The sequence below is a fragment of the Pagrus pagrus genome (assembly GCF_965226575.1).
Source record: "Pagrus pagrus genome assembly, chromosome: 1".
Classification (NCBI taxonomy): domain Eukaryota; kingdom Metazoa; phylum Chordata; class Actinopteri; order Spariformes; family Sparidae; genus Pagrus; species Pagrus pagrus.
This window is the reverse complement of record NC_140185.1, coordinates 21,621,015-21,638,832: the sequence shown is the minus strand read 5'-3', so window position 1 is coordinate 21,638,832 and position 17,818 is coordinate 21,621,015. Positions and strand designations below refer to the sequence as shown.

Genomic DNA, 17,818 nt, shown 5'->3' with positions numbered 1-17,818 from the left:
CATGTTAAGTTAGAGGGGGAACTGACTATACAGAGGATCAAACAATTTGTTTCATATATTCTTTTAGGCTCCAACACACCCACAGTGGTGCCTGGTGTACTAACCGAACACTACTGTTCCTGCGGTGGTGGGTTGTAGGCGTCGGCTGCTGAGAAGTTGTTGATGCATCCATGAAAATGGACTCTGGGTTCAAGTCCACTTCTGTGGGGCTCACCATGATCTTGGCTGCCGACAGCAAAGCCGTTTTCCCTTTGTTGTAGTTCTCCAGCACCTGTCACAAGCACAGAGGTATACACAGACACGTGACTGGACAGATAGAGGTACAACGATCACAAGAAAGCAGGGATGATGAACAGAGAAACGATGCACAAGCTCAGTTCTAAATGGGGGAAAAAAAAAATGGATCCAAATTGTATTAGTTTAAATGCTATTACTGCTGCAGTAAACCGACAGACTTTGCTTATTAGTCGCTTATTTTTCATACCAAACCAAAAAAAATAAATAATAATTTCTCCTCCGTTGTCAAAAAAACTGGATGCATAGACATCAAGAGAAAAATCAAGGGATCAATATCTAATCCACCGGCCATTAACAGTTACGGAGCGCATCATCAACACACACAGTTTTCACCCTTAAGACATTTGTGTCAAATGGCACAAATGTCTAGTTATGCGTTTGGATCACCCCTGGTAAAATTATAATGGTTTTCAGTGACATTTTCCAAGAAACCACTACATCTATATTCAGCTGCAGATATGATTACATCTATTATTAAAGCGCAGCGACGTTCAGATAAATGTAAGTGCAATCTAAAGGTGAGCTTACACCTACTCCAACTGACATCACACCCACAATGGATTCATAATGCCTGAGCAAGGACCTACAGTATGATAAGGAATAGTAAAGCATAAGCCAACTGCATGTGCAACTTCAAAAACATTCAAGAACACCATGTAACCCACTAATTTTAGTTGTGTTAATAAATATGTGAGGAGAACAAACACTAACACCAAATCACATCAACACACAATTACATATATTTGGTTAACTTTAATGAGTTAAAACACTTGGTGGAAGCACAATATGATATTAAAACAACTGGAGCAGTAATAGGACACGAAAACACACAAATAAAACATACAACTGATGTGTCATAGGAACATAAAATGGTAAAATTAAATGGAAATTAATGTAAACAAAGACTGTGAATCTTACGAGCAGATGTTCAGTAAGTTAAAAATGACATTAAACAAACATATTTATGTTTGGAGTTATGCAGATGGTTATGCATCACAAATGAAAACATGGCGATGTTACATGGGTGAGTGTGAAGTACACAGGAGATAAACTACAGAAGATATTTGGCACAAACAATATCAAACATTTCACCTGCAGGTGTAGGCACAAAAAACACAAAAACTAAAAAACAGAGCCATGCTCTGCAGACTCTGCACCCAGAGAGAAAAAAAACATACTTGGATTTTTGCATTATGCAATAATGTACTGCAACCCCTACAGCCAAAGATTCATATGACATATATAATTTATGAAGGCACGTCAAGAAATGCACGATGGAAGGCATAAAAAAATTACAATTCCAGTTTCCAGAGTCTCGTTAATAAAAGCCCTCCACTGTACCAAGTCAGTAATAAGAAGAAATTAGAAATTTATCTCCGAGCAATTTTCAGCAGCGGAGTGGAGCTGAGCAGAGTACTCCATATTTACACATTTGTTCCTTTTGCCACTCCATCTGCTGCTGATGAGTAATTGACAATTCCTTGAAGGGATTCAAAATTGAGGAAAAGCTGAATATGTGCTCTCAAAAAAAAGGCAAAACAGAAAAGAAAAGGAGAAGAGCTGCAGCTACTGAAACACCCAGCCAAGAAGGAAGAAAGAGCAGTTAATGTGGAAGAAATTAGGTTACCATGGAAACCTTGTGAATACAAAGAAAACTTGTTAGCTCGAGGAATGGGGTTAGCAAGTTCATGCCACAGCACTTGACCAAATGTACCATAGCTGTGAGAGGGATGGAAAAGACTGAAGGGTTGATATGAGGAAATGATGAATCTCATTAAGGGGAGAAAGAGTGCAGGTGGGTTTGGACTCATCATGCAGGGTTGGAAAAGGCTACTCTGCTGTAAAGTTTAACATGATTGCATGTCCCTGGTCTGTTATATACACCTCTAACCTGTGAAATTTACCACGTCACATCCGTTGCCTTAACTTGCTTTGTCAATTGTTCTCATTCTTTTAATCATCCCGTTTGCGTCATTCTCTGGAATGGCTTTTCACAGCATCCAGTGAGCTTGCCTGGACTTGCTGCATCCAGACACCAGCTTTATGTGCAAGTGGAAAGAAAGCCAGGAGGAATTCTTAATGGCAAGAGAGAACGTTTTTCCAGTTTTTCTTCAAGTGCTATACCAGTTGTGCTGCTTTGCATCCCGGTCTTTTGTGGCACCGTCTCCTCCTCTATGATGACTTATTAAATGTCATTACCAGTCTTTAAAAAAAAGCCTTTCTGACACCCTTTCCTGAGTTTTACAGACTAGGACTAACTAACTAAGACTAATACTGAGGTTCATAGAGTCTATGCAAGAGAATCACTGTTTGGCACTTCTTGAATCGAGCTATGTGATGTTACTATCTTGAGAGAAGGATTTTCTATCGGAGTGCTGTCAGACTCATCAGAAGTGATTTCAGAAAGAGGAGCAGCAATCATATCTACACAAGAGTGAGAGTTGGGTGGGTCTGACTGGGTTTGTGGTGGTGAATCATCGTGAGCCAAAAGTGCTGCTGGCTGAGGGTCGGAGGGACTGTTAGAAAGTGTGGGGACGGACACCAAGCTCGGCTGTGAAGAGGAAGTAGAGTCTGAGAGAGGAGGAGTAGGAGGGGGAAGATCAGACCCAGCATCTGAAAGAGAGGGAGAAGCAACGACAGTCAAAGGCACAGGCACAGAGACGGCCTCCGTCTCTGTGAGGGAGGTGGCGGAAGACTGGTCGTTGTGTGTGGGAGCCGAGGAATCAGAGGGAAGAGGATCAGAGTTTAATTCGGTTTGTGAGGTTATCAACATAGTGGTGCTGCTGGCATGATGATTGACTTCCACTTCCTCTGGTTCTGAGCTTTCCTGCTCAAACAGGGGACAAAATGGTTCCAGTACCTGCAGAAACACCAGAGGTATCATACTACAGACTAGGCACAGCAGACAAAAACGCACACTGACACATACAAAGACGCTTCATATAAAGCTTAAAGAAGACCTATTATGCCTTTTCATTTTTTACGTTTCTTTCAGTGTTTTATATAAATTCTTGTGCATGTAAAATAACTTGAAAGTTAGTCTGCACCAAAAAAAACTCGTCTCTCCCACAGAAAACACTGCTCCTTAAACACCTCGTCAGTAGTACCGCCTTTAATTCTGTGACCTTGTGACATCACACTATGTCACTAAGTCACACATTTGCAAGATTTATGCTTGGCAGCTAGTTTGGCACGTAAGAATTGATTTAGCAGAGCTGCTCTGTTGTTGTTAGCAGTGCATGTGTGAGCTGACCAATCAGAGCAGACATTCAGGAGGGGGTGCCTTAAAGAGACAGGAGCTAAAACAGAGCTTTTTAGACGGAGGGGGAATACAGTGCTGCAACACTGGAGAGTATGAGAAAACTGATGTGTTTTTTGATCATTAAAGCATGTAAACCTATTCTAGTAGTAACCCAAAATAAAATTATGATCCTGAAAATGAACATAACATGTCTCCTTTAAACATCCATCCAGACACATACTGACACAGGGGCAAACAAATGCAAAAGCCAAGTACAAACACATTATACACACAGAGAGGAACAAACTTACAACTTAACCTTTCATCCACAAGACAAGTGCAATTCCCAAAGTGGATCCGCCACATGCAAACATACACATTAATACCCAGTTATCTGAAGAGATGCTCAATGCCAGACCAGAGGACACCACGAAACCACCTAGGTGTGAACATTTCCCATGCTTAGAAACCGAAGCAACATGAAGAAAACAAAAAGGTGTTTGGTAAGTTGTAGGTTAATGATTGGTCACATGCAAAATTAACTGGATACAGTTCTCAGATTCAATCCAAATCATTCAAAAATATTTTTTAACTGAACACTTAGGCCAGAGAGACAATAAATGGATCAGCCATCTTCAAATTAGTTTTCTCTATAAATGGCAGCAGCCCTTCCCTTCAATTACTCATAATAACTGGAACTCTCTATAAGAAAACATATGGATAATATATTACATTGCAGCATGTGGCTAGACAATCACACTTCTAGTTTAGGAGAAAGTTTTTCAAACAAGTGGATCAGTTTCAATCCATTCGTCTAAATTAGTTCCTATTTCACACAGTACAAAATGTGATTTTGGTATGGTGGTATGCCCCTCTATGAACAATTGTTAAAAAATATTTGTGAATGCATCTGGATTTTTATAGAAAGAGACATTTCACATATACTCGTCATCCATCAAATTCAATTATCCAGTGTTGGAAATCAGGAACAAGATTTAAAAAAACATTTCACCAGCATTTCAAAAAACCCCACACCCATAAAATCCATACGCATGCACACGGATAAAACAGACCTTGTTTAGGCCCTCCATCACCATGTGGGGCATGTGCTCATTAAGCATAGCGGGTGATATGATGACCTCGTCGAAGGCCTTGTTGTCCCCCCACAGGGCTGAGTAGGTTGGCTCCTCCTGGCTACAGCTGCAGAGAGGAAGAGAGAAAGCCTGTCAAACATGGTAGAAGACAAAGGAGCACGCATGTTGATTTAGCAACAGCCTGCCTCAGTTTCCCTCATTTACAGTATAGTTCATGTGGTTCTATAACACCAGACTCACAAGTTGGGGCAAAAAGCTCAGTAGCTGAATACGGTAAAACTTAAGAATGACTCAAATCTGATCAGATTGTTGCACCTTCACCCTTTACTCAAAAAAGAGAAAAAAACTCACTCTTTTGGCAAAAAAGGTTAAAAAACACTATTTAGACAGCTATTGCACACTGAAATTCTTAAACACAACCATTTGTGCTGCTCCATGTGGGTTGCTACTCATAAAGGCTTTTTTTACCTTTCTATCCCAGGTGTGTGCTTTGGAATTTTCTCTTTTTTCGATGTGTTCCCTACCAAAGAGCACGTTCATCAAATTTTGTTTGAACTTCCTGAGCATGCAAATCCTCACATTTAAGAAGGCAGAAAGAGCAAATATTTGACATTCCTGCTTGAAAAATGACTTAAACGATTATCAAGGTAGTTGGCGAATCAGCTAATTTCAAACGATGGTCAGCAATACAACCATCAGTTACCTTCTACTGTTGATCAGAATCAGAATCGCTTTTATTGCCAAGTAAGTTTTCACATTCAAGGAATATGCTGTGGTCTGTAGATGCAAAACAACAAACAATACTAAAAGTAATTAAAAGATATAATAAAAATATAAATACAGTGTGAATATAAATAAACATAGAGTGTGACTGATTTTAAATAGGTGAAGACTGTCCAGATTTATGCAGTAGTGCAAAAAGTTTGACCTGGATCGTCCAAGGTCGCAGTAGAGATGGATATTGCAATGTGCAAAATAAGAGTGACAGTGGGAAGCACGGGCCTTGTTAATGAGGTTAGATTATGTTATTGAAGCCACACAGACTTAAAATCAGACAGTTATCCAACTTGACGAGAGCATAAAGATAAGAACATACCATTTTTTTCAGATGCTTCACAACTGTATCTTTTTTAAGATTAAAAATGACATCCATCTGTTAGTCATAAGATCTTTGAAATGTATTCTGGCCTTGGATTACAGCTCAGCTGATGGAGGATGTGTATGTTTGATAACAGTGTCAAACAGAATCGGGATCAAAATTTTAATATCTCTAAACTCTCTAAAAATATTCCCACGCTGTACAAAATTAAAAACACCAGGTATAAAGAAAAAGGTACAAGAAACAGGAAGACTATAAAATAAAAGATATTAGACAGTGCAGCAGAGGGAAGAGGGCAGTGCCACGTGAACACTACAAACCCACACTGTCCCAAGTATTCAGCGTATACCTTTTCTCACTGAGCTGCCAGCTCTTTTAAGTCACAAGTGTGAAACAAACATAAAGATTTGCTTTGAGGTAACTGTGTCCACGCATCAGTTACACAACCACTTCAGCAGACAGCAAAACAGAAACAGCCACAGCTTTCAAATCAATTTCCTCACCATGTCTCTGGAGGATGGTTGTGCACCACGTGGATGATCCTGCCAGGAGGGTAGAGGGGGGTCGAGGCTGAAAGGGCAATGCTGAGGTCACTGGGGTGGAGCCATAGGCGACTACTTGGGGGCGCTGCTGGCTGAGACTGAGGATCATCATCCTCGAGTGGAAGCTCTGATTTTGGGATGCATTTGGTGCCTCCCGCAATGATCCTCCACTGGTGCAAAGAAAAACGCAGTTTAGTTATGCATCTAAATCTATCTTGTGTGTTTTATATGTATACATTCTGCAGCAGGCAGGGTTTAACTAAATGATGTTTTAATTACAGCAGAGATACTGTAACTGCAGTGTTGCGAGAGGCTGTTTGGAGGCCTGTAGTTTCTTCTCATCAGACACTGCAAAAGGAGCGTGATGCTAGTGGATTTTGATGATTGAAAATGCAAACATGTTGTGAACCTGATAACTACTCAATCAATCATGAGCAAAAAGACAAGAGATATGACTTTTTACCCATTTACAATTCCCCCAAATTATTGTGAGACAGCACAGGAAGTCCTGCAGGGCCAGCTGATGGAATACTGCGTCAATTTCTTTTCTTTCTTTTTGATAGTACAAAGGGTTGATCCGACTCATCATCCACAGTGTCAAGAGATTAAGTCACCTTTGGCTTGTTACTTTTCTGTAAGACTTCCAGAAGGTGGCGTCGGAAACCCTCCAGTTGTGACAGGCCGAGCCTAGGAGAGAGCAGCAGCAGATGTGTCTGTTATGGTATTACTGCAGCAAGGTGAAGTTAATCACAGTGTACTGTATATAGTAGAAGAGATACCTTGGTACCAGGTCTTTTCCTAATACCACAGATGTGACAAACTCTTTGGAGTACTCCATGGCTTCCTCGCTGGTTAAATAAAAGAAAAAACACAGATTATGACAACAGGACATGAGGGGAGATCAAAGGGTGTGAATGGAGAGGAAACCATGTTCTCTGCACACACTTCTATCTCACATTAAAAAAAAATGTAATTGTTTTATTCCAAAGCTCTTCAAAACAACCAGAAGCCAACTGACACCAAAAATTATTTGATAGACTGTGCCATTCTACTTCAAATAATACATTTAACTGAATATATCCACAAGAAGAGATACAATACTGAAAAAATATGGACAGAAGCAAAAGCAGTGAAAACATTATTGAATCCCTGCTCCTGCAGAAGAAGTGGACCATCCCTTCTAATTTGCTTGTGTCACAACAAAAACAGGTGCAAACAACAGCAACTAAATTTCCACAGCTGATTTGCATGTGAACAGATGACCTAAAAAAGAGCATCAAGCGTGATCTCACAGACTTTGAACAAATGATCAAGGGCGCCTGAAAAACAGGTTTAAGCGTTGCTGCTTTTTGAATGGGGCAACCAAGAACAGTGAATAGTGACTGCACTTGAGCACAAAAAAACATTATCAAAGGTTTTGCTATGTAAGCAATGGCTCTTGATTGATATATAAGGGTAGCTTCAGCACAGTGCAATTGTGGTGCACAATAACAGAAGCATTTATCTTCTGCTTTTATGGCCTCTAACTGTTGATGACTGAAAATAGGTTGCCTCGTCTGATGAATCGAGGCTGCCACTGTACCACTTCTACAGCACACGCAGCATGTGGCCTATTATTACCAAAGATTAAAGTTTTGATACCAGAGTATACCTTAACGTCATCGTATACCATGTTCATTCACTGCAGTGTGTACACACATGAGGATGGGGATTTGTCAGTAGAATAGTGTTCCTGCAATCCAGGAGGTTACTTGATTATAGCATGTGAAAAAATGATTAATTTCAGTATAGTCTGTTCTGACTATTTAAAGATATTTCCTTATTTTTTCATCTTTTGATGATGTGGTGGAGAGTCTACCTGATAGCGACGTGTTGGGGTTGATCCTAGAAAATAATTAATGTTGCTCCAGGACCATCATTTCTAATTAGGAGTCCACTTTTTGACAAAGCTACGTGGCTTCATGGGTTGAGTACAGGCCACCCGCAAAATGGGGTTTCGTATCACGATGGAACATATTATTATACTGTTCACTTATCATTTTTACACCAAGCTCCCTTTCTTTATGTTTCTTTTCAGTTTTCTGTCGCTGTTTGGTTAGGTTTACCCAACAAAAATACTTGGTTAGGTTTGGGAAAACATGATTTGGGTTCAAATAGACCCTTCAACAACATTTAACACGTGTGACAAAGGACAACTTCACCTAAATGCGTATTTTGCTGGTTTTCATCCTCAAGTCTTAAAGCAAAGAAATTACAAAATTGCGATTGGCCAGTTTAAATTATGGTCCTGGAGCAACATTACTTATATTGTTCCAGAAAGAACACGAACACGGGTATATCAGGTCGCTGTTTAATCTGAATTTGTTACATTTCTCCACTGATTCATTAATTTTTTTTTTTTACCTCTTTTATTTTGTCACCCACCTTGTATCTTCTAATCAAAGCCTGACAAATAATAATGTCTTAACTTTAAGGAACACATCAAAGGTGCACTTAGGATGCAAATAAACTTTTTGGTCCACTGGCCAAATGGCTAGTGAATGTTTAAATATTAATAGCCATTCACCAGATTACCGTGTGAAGGAAATCTACCTGCTACTTATATGTGCTATTGTACCAGTATTTGGCTGGTGGCTGTTGCAAATTTTAAGCCCTTGGTGCACTGCAGCATTTTAGTTATCTCTCGGTACAGGCTCTCTTCCAGCATGATTTGCATAGGAAACACAGCTAACCACTGCAGCCAGCTGTATGGTAGGGTGTTGGATTGTGCTCAAGTGTGCTAATGAACTCAGAATCACTGGACCAGAAATAAACTATATTACAGAAATAAAAAAAGGAAAATGAAAGTGCACTCCACAGCTTGTGGGGACATGTCTGAAACACAGGAGTCTCTTCTACTTTACAACATCTGTTTTTTTATGAACACATACATATTTGCATACAATTTCTGTGTGACACTTAAGGATAGGCTCCTTTCAGAATGGTTTTATTGGAGGCTTTGTCATAAAAGGATGTTCACACATTTCTATCATAATTATAGCAATTCACTTACTATGAATTATATTATTTAAGGTTTACTAGTCTATGGCAAATTTTGGTGGCAACTTCTTTCCACCTTTGTAGCCTGTCTGCCTCTATATGGTCAAAAAAATAAATAAATAAATAAAAAAATCAAGGTTGAAGAGAGTAAAAACACTCCACCATATTGCTCACACTGTCGTGTTTAGTCCCTAGATCATTAATCATTTCTGATTAACTGAACATGCGCAGCACTGTTGAGCAAAAATATTTATATAAGTCTGGTTTAGGTTTAGCTATGCTGTGTACTGAGCAACAGATACAGACTCTGGTCTTAAGTAAACAGCGGTGACCACAGTAAACCCACGACTGCAGTCTGATCTGAAACTTAAACATAAACATGGGATTTGTGAGTGAAGGTGGCAAACAGGTATTAAATAACTTCCTGCACAGTGTACTTAGACAAAATGACTGATGCTCTCCTGTAAAGTCTTTTGTATAAACACACACAGATTGACTCACCTAAGAAGGCCACCAGGTGGGGAGTAAGAGTAGCAGTGAAGTGTTGGGTACTGAGGTCTCAGCAGGAAGGAGAGGATAGCAGCAGTGCCTGCACCGAGAGAGTGCCCGACTATCACCAGCCCATAGTGCATGGTGCCCTTGTTCTGTGAGAGACAGCCAGAGTCATTTCACTCGCAACAGCACAACTTTGTCACCACAGTGAAGATAATCACTTCAACAAGTTGCCTCGACTGCTAATTGTAGAATTATTTTTATACAGTAGGATTAGTGTGAATAGTGCAGCCTTGAGTAATGTACTACAGTGGTGTTGATACAAATTCACAGTGCAAATGAACAGAAAACTTTCATTATTCGCTATTCTTTATAAAGTATATTGAGTCTATTACCAAGTCTCTTCCAAATGCTTGTGACAAGATCATTTCCTGCTCCAGTTTCTTCTTAATGTATTCTGCTGAGTAAACCATCCCCTGAGAGAGTGGAAAGAAAGAGAAGTCAGTGGAGAGAAGGATGGCAACAGGGAAAGAAATATGGACAGGAAGTCTGTGTCATTAATCTCTTATAAAAATACCCATAACAATTACTCTTCTGTTAACAAGTGAAATGACCTTTGGAGTCTGGGATAATGTTACTTGTTGAACCTGCACTATGTAGAACAAAGAACCCTAAGAGGAGAATCTAAGTGGGGCATACTGTGTGTATCATATAGTGAGAGGTTTTAAACAGTAATCTCTGACCTTATGGCCGAGCCAGGTCCCATGCTGCTCCTCTACAGGCAAACGTTCAGAATCCCCCGTCAGATCAGTCAAGGCGTCCTGACACACACACGAGACAGGAATTAAAAATAACATTTATCATCTCCATTGCAAATTTGATTGTTAAATTGTATATACTAGACCTGAAGTGCTGTACCAAGAGCTAGAGATGGTGTACACATTTTTTATATTAGAAATCATGATTAACAATTCCACAGTATTTGTGAAATACTCCACTACCACCTGAGGCAGTGTCTTAGATCTATATATTCAAACATTTGCAAATGCTTCTTTAAAATGTGTACTCTATTTGTAACATCGCATGTACAGAAGCTGCATTCTGATTGGCTACATTGATAAACTGCATAGTTTGTCGAGTTGGTAGCTAAACATCAGCAGTCAATGGGATGAGAATTAATTTTCCTCTTATAAGACGTTTTCCCTTTGTTAAAATGGCACGATTGGTTTGATCTAGTTCTCAAACCACTACACAAACTTCTCCAATGCTTATGTAAAAAAAATGGAGAGGACATTTATTTCTAGAAGTGGACAGTCATGTTTCTGCTCTATGCCTGAAGGGTGTAGGAGTTTGAGTACACTGCAATAAACTATGATAACTTCACCTGCTCTGGAGGTGTTGGTGTTGTGAGGTACTGAAGGGAAAAAGGTCAGCTAATGTTATGAGGGAGAAAAACTGCTGCGAACACAAGATCAGAAAGTTAAAATTCACCTTTGGCGATAGGGTCCCTCTGATACTGATGACAACCTTCTTTTTCGCATGATCCACTGCCACAAAAAAAGGAGTCTCGTAAACCTGTGTGGAGGAGCGGAGAGTGAATGGTGGTGAGAGAGTTAGAGGAACAGTGAAGAGAAGACAAATACGTTTGCATCATAGTTCCACTTCCACTTCTTAAGTATTTGACGTCAAACCTTTCTCCACTTGGCACAGTACGCCGCTGTATAAGTCACTCCATGAGAGAAATTTATAGATGGAAACTCAGCGCTAACCTCACTGAGAAGTTCTCTGCTTTACAATTCATCATGTGGCTCAAGTGCTGGTGTGAATGCTATGCATACTTTGTAGCAAAACAGTTGTTCAAACTGTTTCTTTAACTAATGAAGCTACATTTTTTATGACTTCAGCCACTTTTGAACATCATGCCAACCAGTTCCCCATTTTTACACACCGACTTAAGTGCCTTAACATGGGGATGGCAGCAGCTTTACCAGATACAGGTTTACAACAAAAGTGGACAAGGGAATGTCGAGGTAAGGATACATTAAATCACGCAGGTATAAAAAAAGACTCACCAGGAAGTGAAACCAAAAAGTGAATGAAAATGTTTGTTGGAAAAAAAAGTACAGTTTGTTAGTCTTAACTTAAACTTGCTCTTTAAGTAAAACCAAGAACGTACAGGCTCTGAAATGTACTCAGAGTATAAAAGTAAAAAGTATCCCTCTGAAGGTCATTTCGACCGGCCATTTCTGTGCTAACTGAACCGCATGTCATATTAATATAATTCAAAGACTATTGAAAAACTTAAAAGTAGAATCATAGGATTTGTCCGAGCGGTTTGGAGACACACCAGAAGGATAGTTGATTGCTGAGTCTCATTGCCAGGATGTCAAATACCGACATTCTGGGTTGGTAAAGCATACCAACTTAGCACAGCAAAAAATTTAGAAAATAAGAAAATCCAGGCAGAGGGCTGCAGGGTCTCTGCAGATAGGAGACATTACCACGCCTTTTCTCGGCATTTCAGTCTCCCTCTGTCTGTTTCCATCTTGTTAGATCTTTTGGGTTGTTTCGTCTTTCTAGGTCTGCTGTGCGTAATCGGGATAAAATCAGTATTGGTATGTTGGCATAGTGGCCTGCAATGATCATTTCTGTCAAATGCATTGAAACTAAAGTAACAAGACTGTTTTGCAAATGTAAGGTGTAGAAAGTATAGGTACTTAACTTATGTTAAACTGTAGGGAGTAAAAAGTACAAAGTTGTCCAAAAACAAATACTTAAGGAAAGTAAAGATACCTAAAAAATCAATGTAAGCACAGTAACAAAGTATTTGTGAGAGTTCCTTCCCACCTCTGGTATTATTGATACTGTGTGATCATAAATTGTTGTATTTGCATGGAGTTCAGAAGACTAGCAACCTTTTTTTGGAAGCTAATGGGGTTCCAACAAAAGAATAAAGAACCAATATGACAGTGCAACAAAAGCAAGCAATACTGAATCATATGTTTGAAGCAGAAGCGAACCATTTCTCCTCTTCAGCTACACCTTAAGATTCTGTCCATGACTATCACGAACAGCCTTGGCGGAGTCTGACACCTACTGAGAACAAACTTGACGTACTTCTGAGGATGTGGACGCAGCAACTCAGCAACCCATTTCTCAGAAAATAATCTGGTGAATAAGGTGTTACCAAAACAGATAAAATAAAACGGAAATGACAAAATAAAACCACTGGCTTCTAGTTTGTGGATGTGCAGCACTGCACCACAGCCCTGCGTTAAAGGAAGTTGGTTTGACAGGATTATTGTCGTGTTTTCAGTCATAGAATGGGGAAGAGACAGGTTTAGAAAAGGCTGTATTGTACGAAAGGTAATATGCATTAACAATTTTAAAAAATCCTGACACTGTTCCTCAGACTCCTCCACACAACCCATCCTTTGTCTCATTCAGGAAGTAAAGCCAAAACTCTTCTGACGGCTCATTAGCTGGTTGTCAGATTACTCACAGCATCGTGGCAGGAAGTGTAGACAATGTGGACCTGCTTGAGTTCCCTATCCAGGAAGTGTCTGCGTATGGCCAGGACATTACAGCCGCAACAGTTGTCCTCCTCCACTGTCACAGTCTGAGACAACCGAGAGCCAGACACTGATGTACAGCTGGGAAGGGAGAGGAAAACAGGACAAAAATCAGATAAAATGCTGATTTTTATGTAAAAAAGCAAATGTTAGAGCAAAACAGTAAACAGGTAGGAGATGTAATTTAGTATCGCAATACACGAAATCTGGAGAAGAGTATGTGATTAATTCGATTTTTGCCAGTGTCAGTGAGTGAGACTAACTAGAGTGGTATTGTCTCTGTGGATTACCACTTGGCAAGTGTTGACGCATGTGAAATCTGATCCGCACTGAAGAGGCTCAAGAGACACAGAAGCCAGGTAGATCAAAACTGTGCGGGCGAGTGTTTGAGTGCTTACGGACAGGAGCTGGCGAGGCGGCACAGCCCACAGGCAGGCTTCCTCATTAGGTACATGGGCCAACCGTATGCAGCCAAGGCAAAGAGCATGTAATAACACACATCCTTGTACATGTTCATCTCGCCCTGGGAGAAAAGAAAGGCAGACAGACGGACACGAGTGTCAGAACAACTGAGGAATAGGAGCAACAACACATTCAGAAGTCCTGAGAAACTCAAATCTGCAGATATCTGTTTGGATGAATACATCATCAGCTCTCATCAGATCAACTGGTGGCTCTAGTTCACTACTATTGTTTTGTTTGAATGGTGTGAAATTTACACAAAACTGCTTTGTATGGTGCCAAACACAATTGATGTTCTTTTTTAGAAAAATAATGATGTCCTTATTAAATTTTGTCAGCTACAAGTAAACCCTCTCCTGGCGTATTGTTTGCTATCATTTACCAGACTTTAAGCAATTAAAATGATAAGAAAAAATCAGATTCAGAGCGTTCAAGAATTAGAGTTAAGATGCATGCTGTGTTTTTGATATCCAGCATTTCATTGTTTACCTGAAGTCCACTGTTTGTGTGATTTAGTGCCTTGATTTTGCCCATTTATCACAAGGATTAAAACTCACCGAGTTCTTAAGGTCCAGGTATCTAGTGTTACGAGTGACAGGCATTCCAGATAAGAAGGCTAAAATGTCATTGTTGGCCTTAGAAAGAGAAAACAGAATAGAGAAGTTATTTTCATAACAGCAGCACAAAGATACAGACATCAACATTTTTTTCTACAGATAACGATACCTGGTCCAGGATAGAAGATCTCTTAGACCTCTGTCTCTGGCGGAGAAGCACCAGGCCAGCAATAATATCACTTGGCACAATGTCCAGATCTCTGAAGAACTCTGCAAAAAGGCTAGCCACTTCTGAATACGCATCCTGCACAAGAGAGTAGCAGATATCAGACACGAGATGACATGTTGGCAAAGCACGGTAACAAAAAGAGAGTTGAGCCACAAAATCTATATAATCATCATGCAACCTTTAAAATGTCTGACTGTCGGTTCAAGCGAGTAATAGTCCATTAAATAAAAAATTGTATATTTCTACCCACCTCAATTGCAGTGTTCTAGGCTTATAGCATAGCTTTAACCCAAAGGTGAGGTAACTTTGGCTTCTCAAATTCACAAGCAATATTGTTTGCCAAAAATCTTACTTGTTTATCACTATAAATACACACTTAGACATTAAAACATAATTAGTATTAGTTAAGTATTTATGTATGCCATGTAAGGCAGTATGTTATAGCTGCCTGGATATTTTCTGAAGCACACTAATAGTTTGTCATGTCCCCTGGATTTGTACCTTCTCACAGAGGACTGCGTGCCTTGCTCAAATATTAGTTTTAGGAAAATGCACTGGATTGTTGGCTAAAAGCTGATGGTAAAATTCAGTTCTGCAGTCTAGTTGAGTGAATGGTGAAATGTCCATGACTGCAGTTGTGCTTTTCTTGCATGCAGACAGCTTGTAAATTGATTTAGCCTGCAATACAATCATTTCCCATTCATATTTTATATGAAATTCTTTATGCTACCAGTAAGTAGCTGAGCAATGAGCGCCGTTGTGTCACAGTTTTGATTCATCCTGTCAGGGCCTATTTTAATGACTCGCTCACTGGACGTTATGCCTGACATATTTCTGGCTTCAGTCCTTTTTAGTTTACTTTCAGCCCAGAGAGGAAATGGGTAAGCGTGTGCTGTGACTCACTGATTGTGTATCCTGGGCTCTTGTGCAGCACATGAAGAATTTTAGTCTCCTGCTCCAGCTGCTGGCTTGGCCTTCCTCTAGCCTGTGTCTATGGAGAGAAAAAGGCAGAGAATACTGTCAAAAATAAATTTGTCTGAACAAGCCTGGAAGCTGTGTTTTTGTAGAGTTTTTATCCGAGACAAAGTAAGAGAAAGAGAAAGAAACAGAATCGATGAACCCGTTAATACCTGAGTGTGTACGTAGTGAGGTTACGCTGGCGCCGACGGGTGGCTTTCAGTTTGACAAAAGTCCGACCCGTAGGATCAAAGGTGCACATGAGGGTGATGCAGACGCTGAATATCACTAGCCAGTTGCATGCAACAATTCCTGCAGAAAACATATAAACATATTTCACACTCAAGCATGACAGATTTCTTTCAACTTGAAATGCCTCATTTCCAGTCTCCTTTATATCCTCTTGCACTCACCCAAAGCCAAGTTTTTGGCAGTGACATCAGAGCATGGCTGGTAGTACTGGACAAGCCAGGCAATTCCCACCACAGCATATACTAACTCGACCAACAGAATAGCTAGAGAGAGGCAGAGGGAGACGGGGTGAGGAGATAAATAATCAATAACTGCCCAATCAATATAAACAGTGTTCCAATCTTAACTGGGAAACCCAGTAAGTAATCCTCACAACCACCTCCTCCAGTTCTCACAAGCATCGAGAGGTAATCCTGTTTCAAAGGGAGCCTCAGAGAGAATAGTGAGTCTCACCTAGTCGTATATAAAGGACATACTGCACAGCTTCCCTAGGCTGTGTGTACAGAATGCTGCCTCTCATGCTCAGCCACATGATGGCGCTCTCACAGATAAGGCAGCTGACCAGGATGCCCAGGTACCCTCGGCCATGGTCAACCAGCGTTACAGAACAGGACTGGTCTGAGCCATACGGGAGACCGAACAGAACCACGGACAGAACCACCAACCTAAGGATGAAAGCCAGAGATGTAATCACAATGTTAGAATAAAATGTGTAAATGCAAAAAAAGCAAAAAATGAAACAAATTCAGACTCACCAGACGCAGTGCAATAGAAAAAGGAAGAGGGCGGGCAGCACCAGGTCATCACTGCCTACTGACCAGCGCCGCCGAAACATCACCATGCCAGGCATCACTGCCCTGTGGGAAGACCAGAGGAAGAAAGAGCTTCAGGGACATGACTTAAAATCTTTGCCTGAAAAGTCGTTATGCCTGGATTCTGCACAGGTGCATGTTTGACATCAGCTGTCAGAAGGTGTGTATGCGTTTGCACGCTGTTACATAGAAGTTATGTGTTGTTGAGGTACTGATGTCTTTTCTTTTTACGGCTGTGGCTCAGGGGGTAGAGTGGGTAGTCCACTAAACACTGAAGATCGCAAGTTCGATCCCTGGCTCCTAAATTGCTCTCAATGGCTGTTCCATTGGTGTGTGAGTGTGTGTGAATAGCTGCGAATAAACATATGGTTAGGAAGCACTGTGTTGCTTATGTTGAGCAGGGCAGCACCTTCAGACCAGTACAGACCCTCCAGTCTCACTCAATACAATTATTTTAAATCTCTCTTCAAAACATTTTTTTTTTCAGAATGGCTATCTCCTCAATTGCTCACTCTTCCTTTTTTTGTTTGTTTTTATTATGTTTGAGTAATTCTTACTTCACTTTATTCTTGTAACACTATAAATTGTACTGTTGTTTATCAGTTTTCTATTATTTCTCCTGTTTTATGTCTTTGTAAAGCACTCTGTAACTTGTTTTTGAAAAGTGCCTTATAAAGTTATCATTATTACTATTATTATTATTATTATTGTTATTATTATTATATCATCATCATATCATTAAAGTTATTTTCTTATCTTACATGCAGTTAGGCATCAAAACAACTAAAGAGGTACACACCGAATTGAACAAACACACTTCACATTAATACTGGTCAGATCTTGCTAGGCAGCTTGGCATCATCAGAATAAATAGGCAAGTGTTTAACTTTCTGTTTAAACTATATGAGAACTGAGAGAGGGCTACAGGGATTGTAACGGAAATAGACTTGCACAGAGGAGAACAGTGGAAGATAATGGGATGTGGACAAGAAGAGGCTAAGTGGGTGAAGGGATGCAGAGAAAATGCACCACTTAATGAACAAAAGAAGGAGGACCAGCTTTGATATATGATGGCCCCATGCTGGTTATGGCCACGTGAAAAACCCTCTTTTACGTCACTGTGTTGGTTCTATTTTTTGCAAAAGCATTATGAAGTTGCCTGTGGGTGAAACT

The 17,818-nt window shown here is 40.1% G+C and overlaps 1 protein-coding gene across 2 annotated transcripts in view; it reads right to left on the bottom strand.

Annotated features, from left to right (window-relative positions):
• The window catches only part of dagla (diacylglycerol lipase, alpha), a 37,516-nt gene that overhangs the window by 4,245 nt on the left and 15,453 nt on the right, over positions 1-17,818 (bottom strand). For both annotated transcript variants that reach the window (XM_084362898.1, XM_084362899.1), the window contains exons 2-19: positions 16,589-16,690; positions 16,287-16,498; positions 15,995-16,096; positions 15,755-15,893; positions 15,528-15,615; positions 14,565-14,699; positions 14,396-14,473; positions 13,775-13,899; positions 13,307-13,457; positions 11,296-11,379; positions 10,548-10,625; positions 10,200-10,280; positions 9,814-9,956; positions 7,053-7,121; positions 6,888-6,960; positions 6,235-6,443; positions 4,612-4,738; positions 105-271 (exon numbers count right to left, since the gene is read on the bottom strand). In XM_084362898.1, the coding sequence (XP_084219024.1) occupies positions 105-271; positions 4,612-4,738; positions 6,235-6,443; positions 6,888-6,960; positions 7,053-7,121; positions 9,814-9,956; positions 10,200-10,280; positions 10,548-10,625; positions 11,296-11,379; positions 13,307-13,457; positions 13,775-13,899; positions 14,396-14,473; positions 14,565-14,699; positions 15,528-15,615; positions 15,755-15,893; positions 15,995-16,096; positions 16,287-16,498; positions 16,589-16,683 (2,156 nt within the window). In that variant the 5' untranslated portion in view covers positions 16,684-16,690. The remainder of the gene's footprint in view (positions 1-104; positions 272-4,611; positions 4,739-6,234; positions 6,444-6,887; positions 6,961-7,052; positions 7,122-9,813; positions 9,957-10,199; positions 10,281-10,547; positions 10,626-11,295; positions 11,380-13,306; positions 13,458-13,774; positions 13,900-14,395; positions 14,474-14,564; positions 14,700-15,527; positions 15,616-15,754; positions 15,894-15,994; positions 16,097-16,286; positions 16,499-16,588; positions 16,691-17,818) is intronic.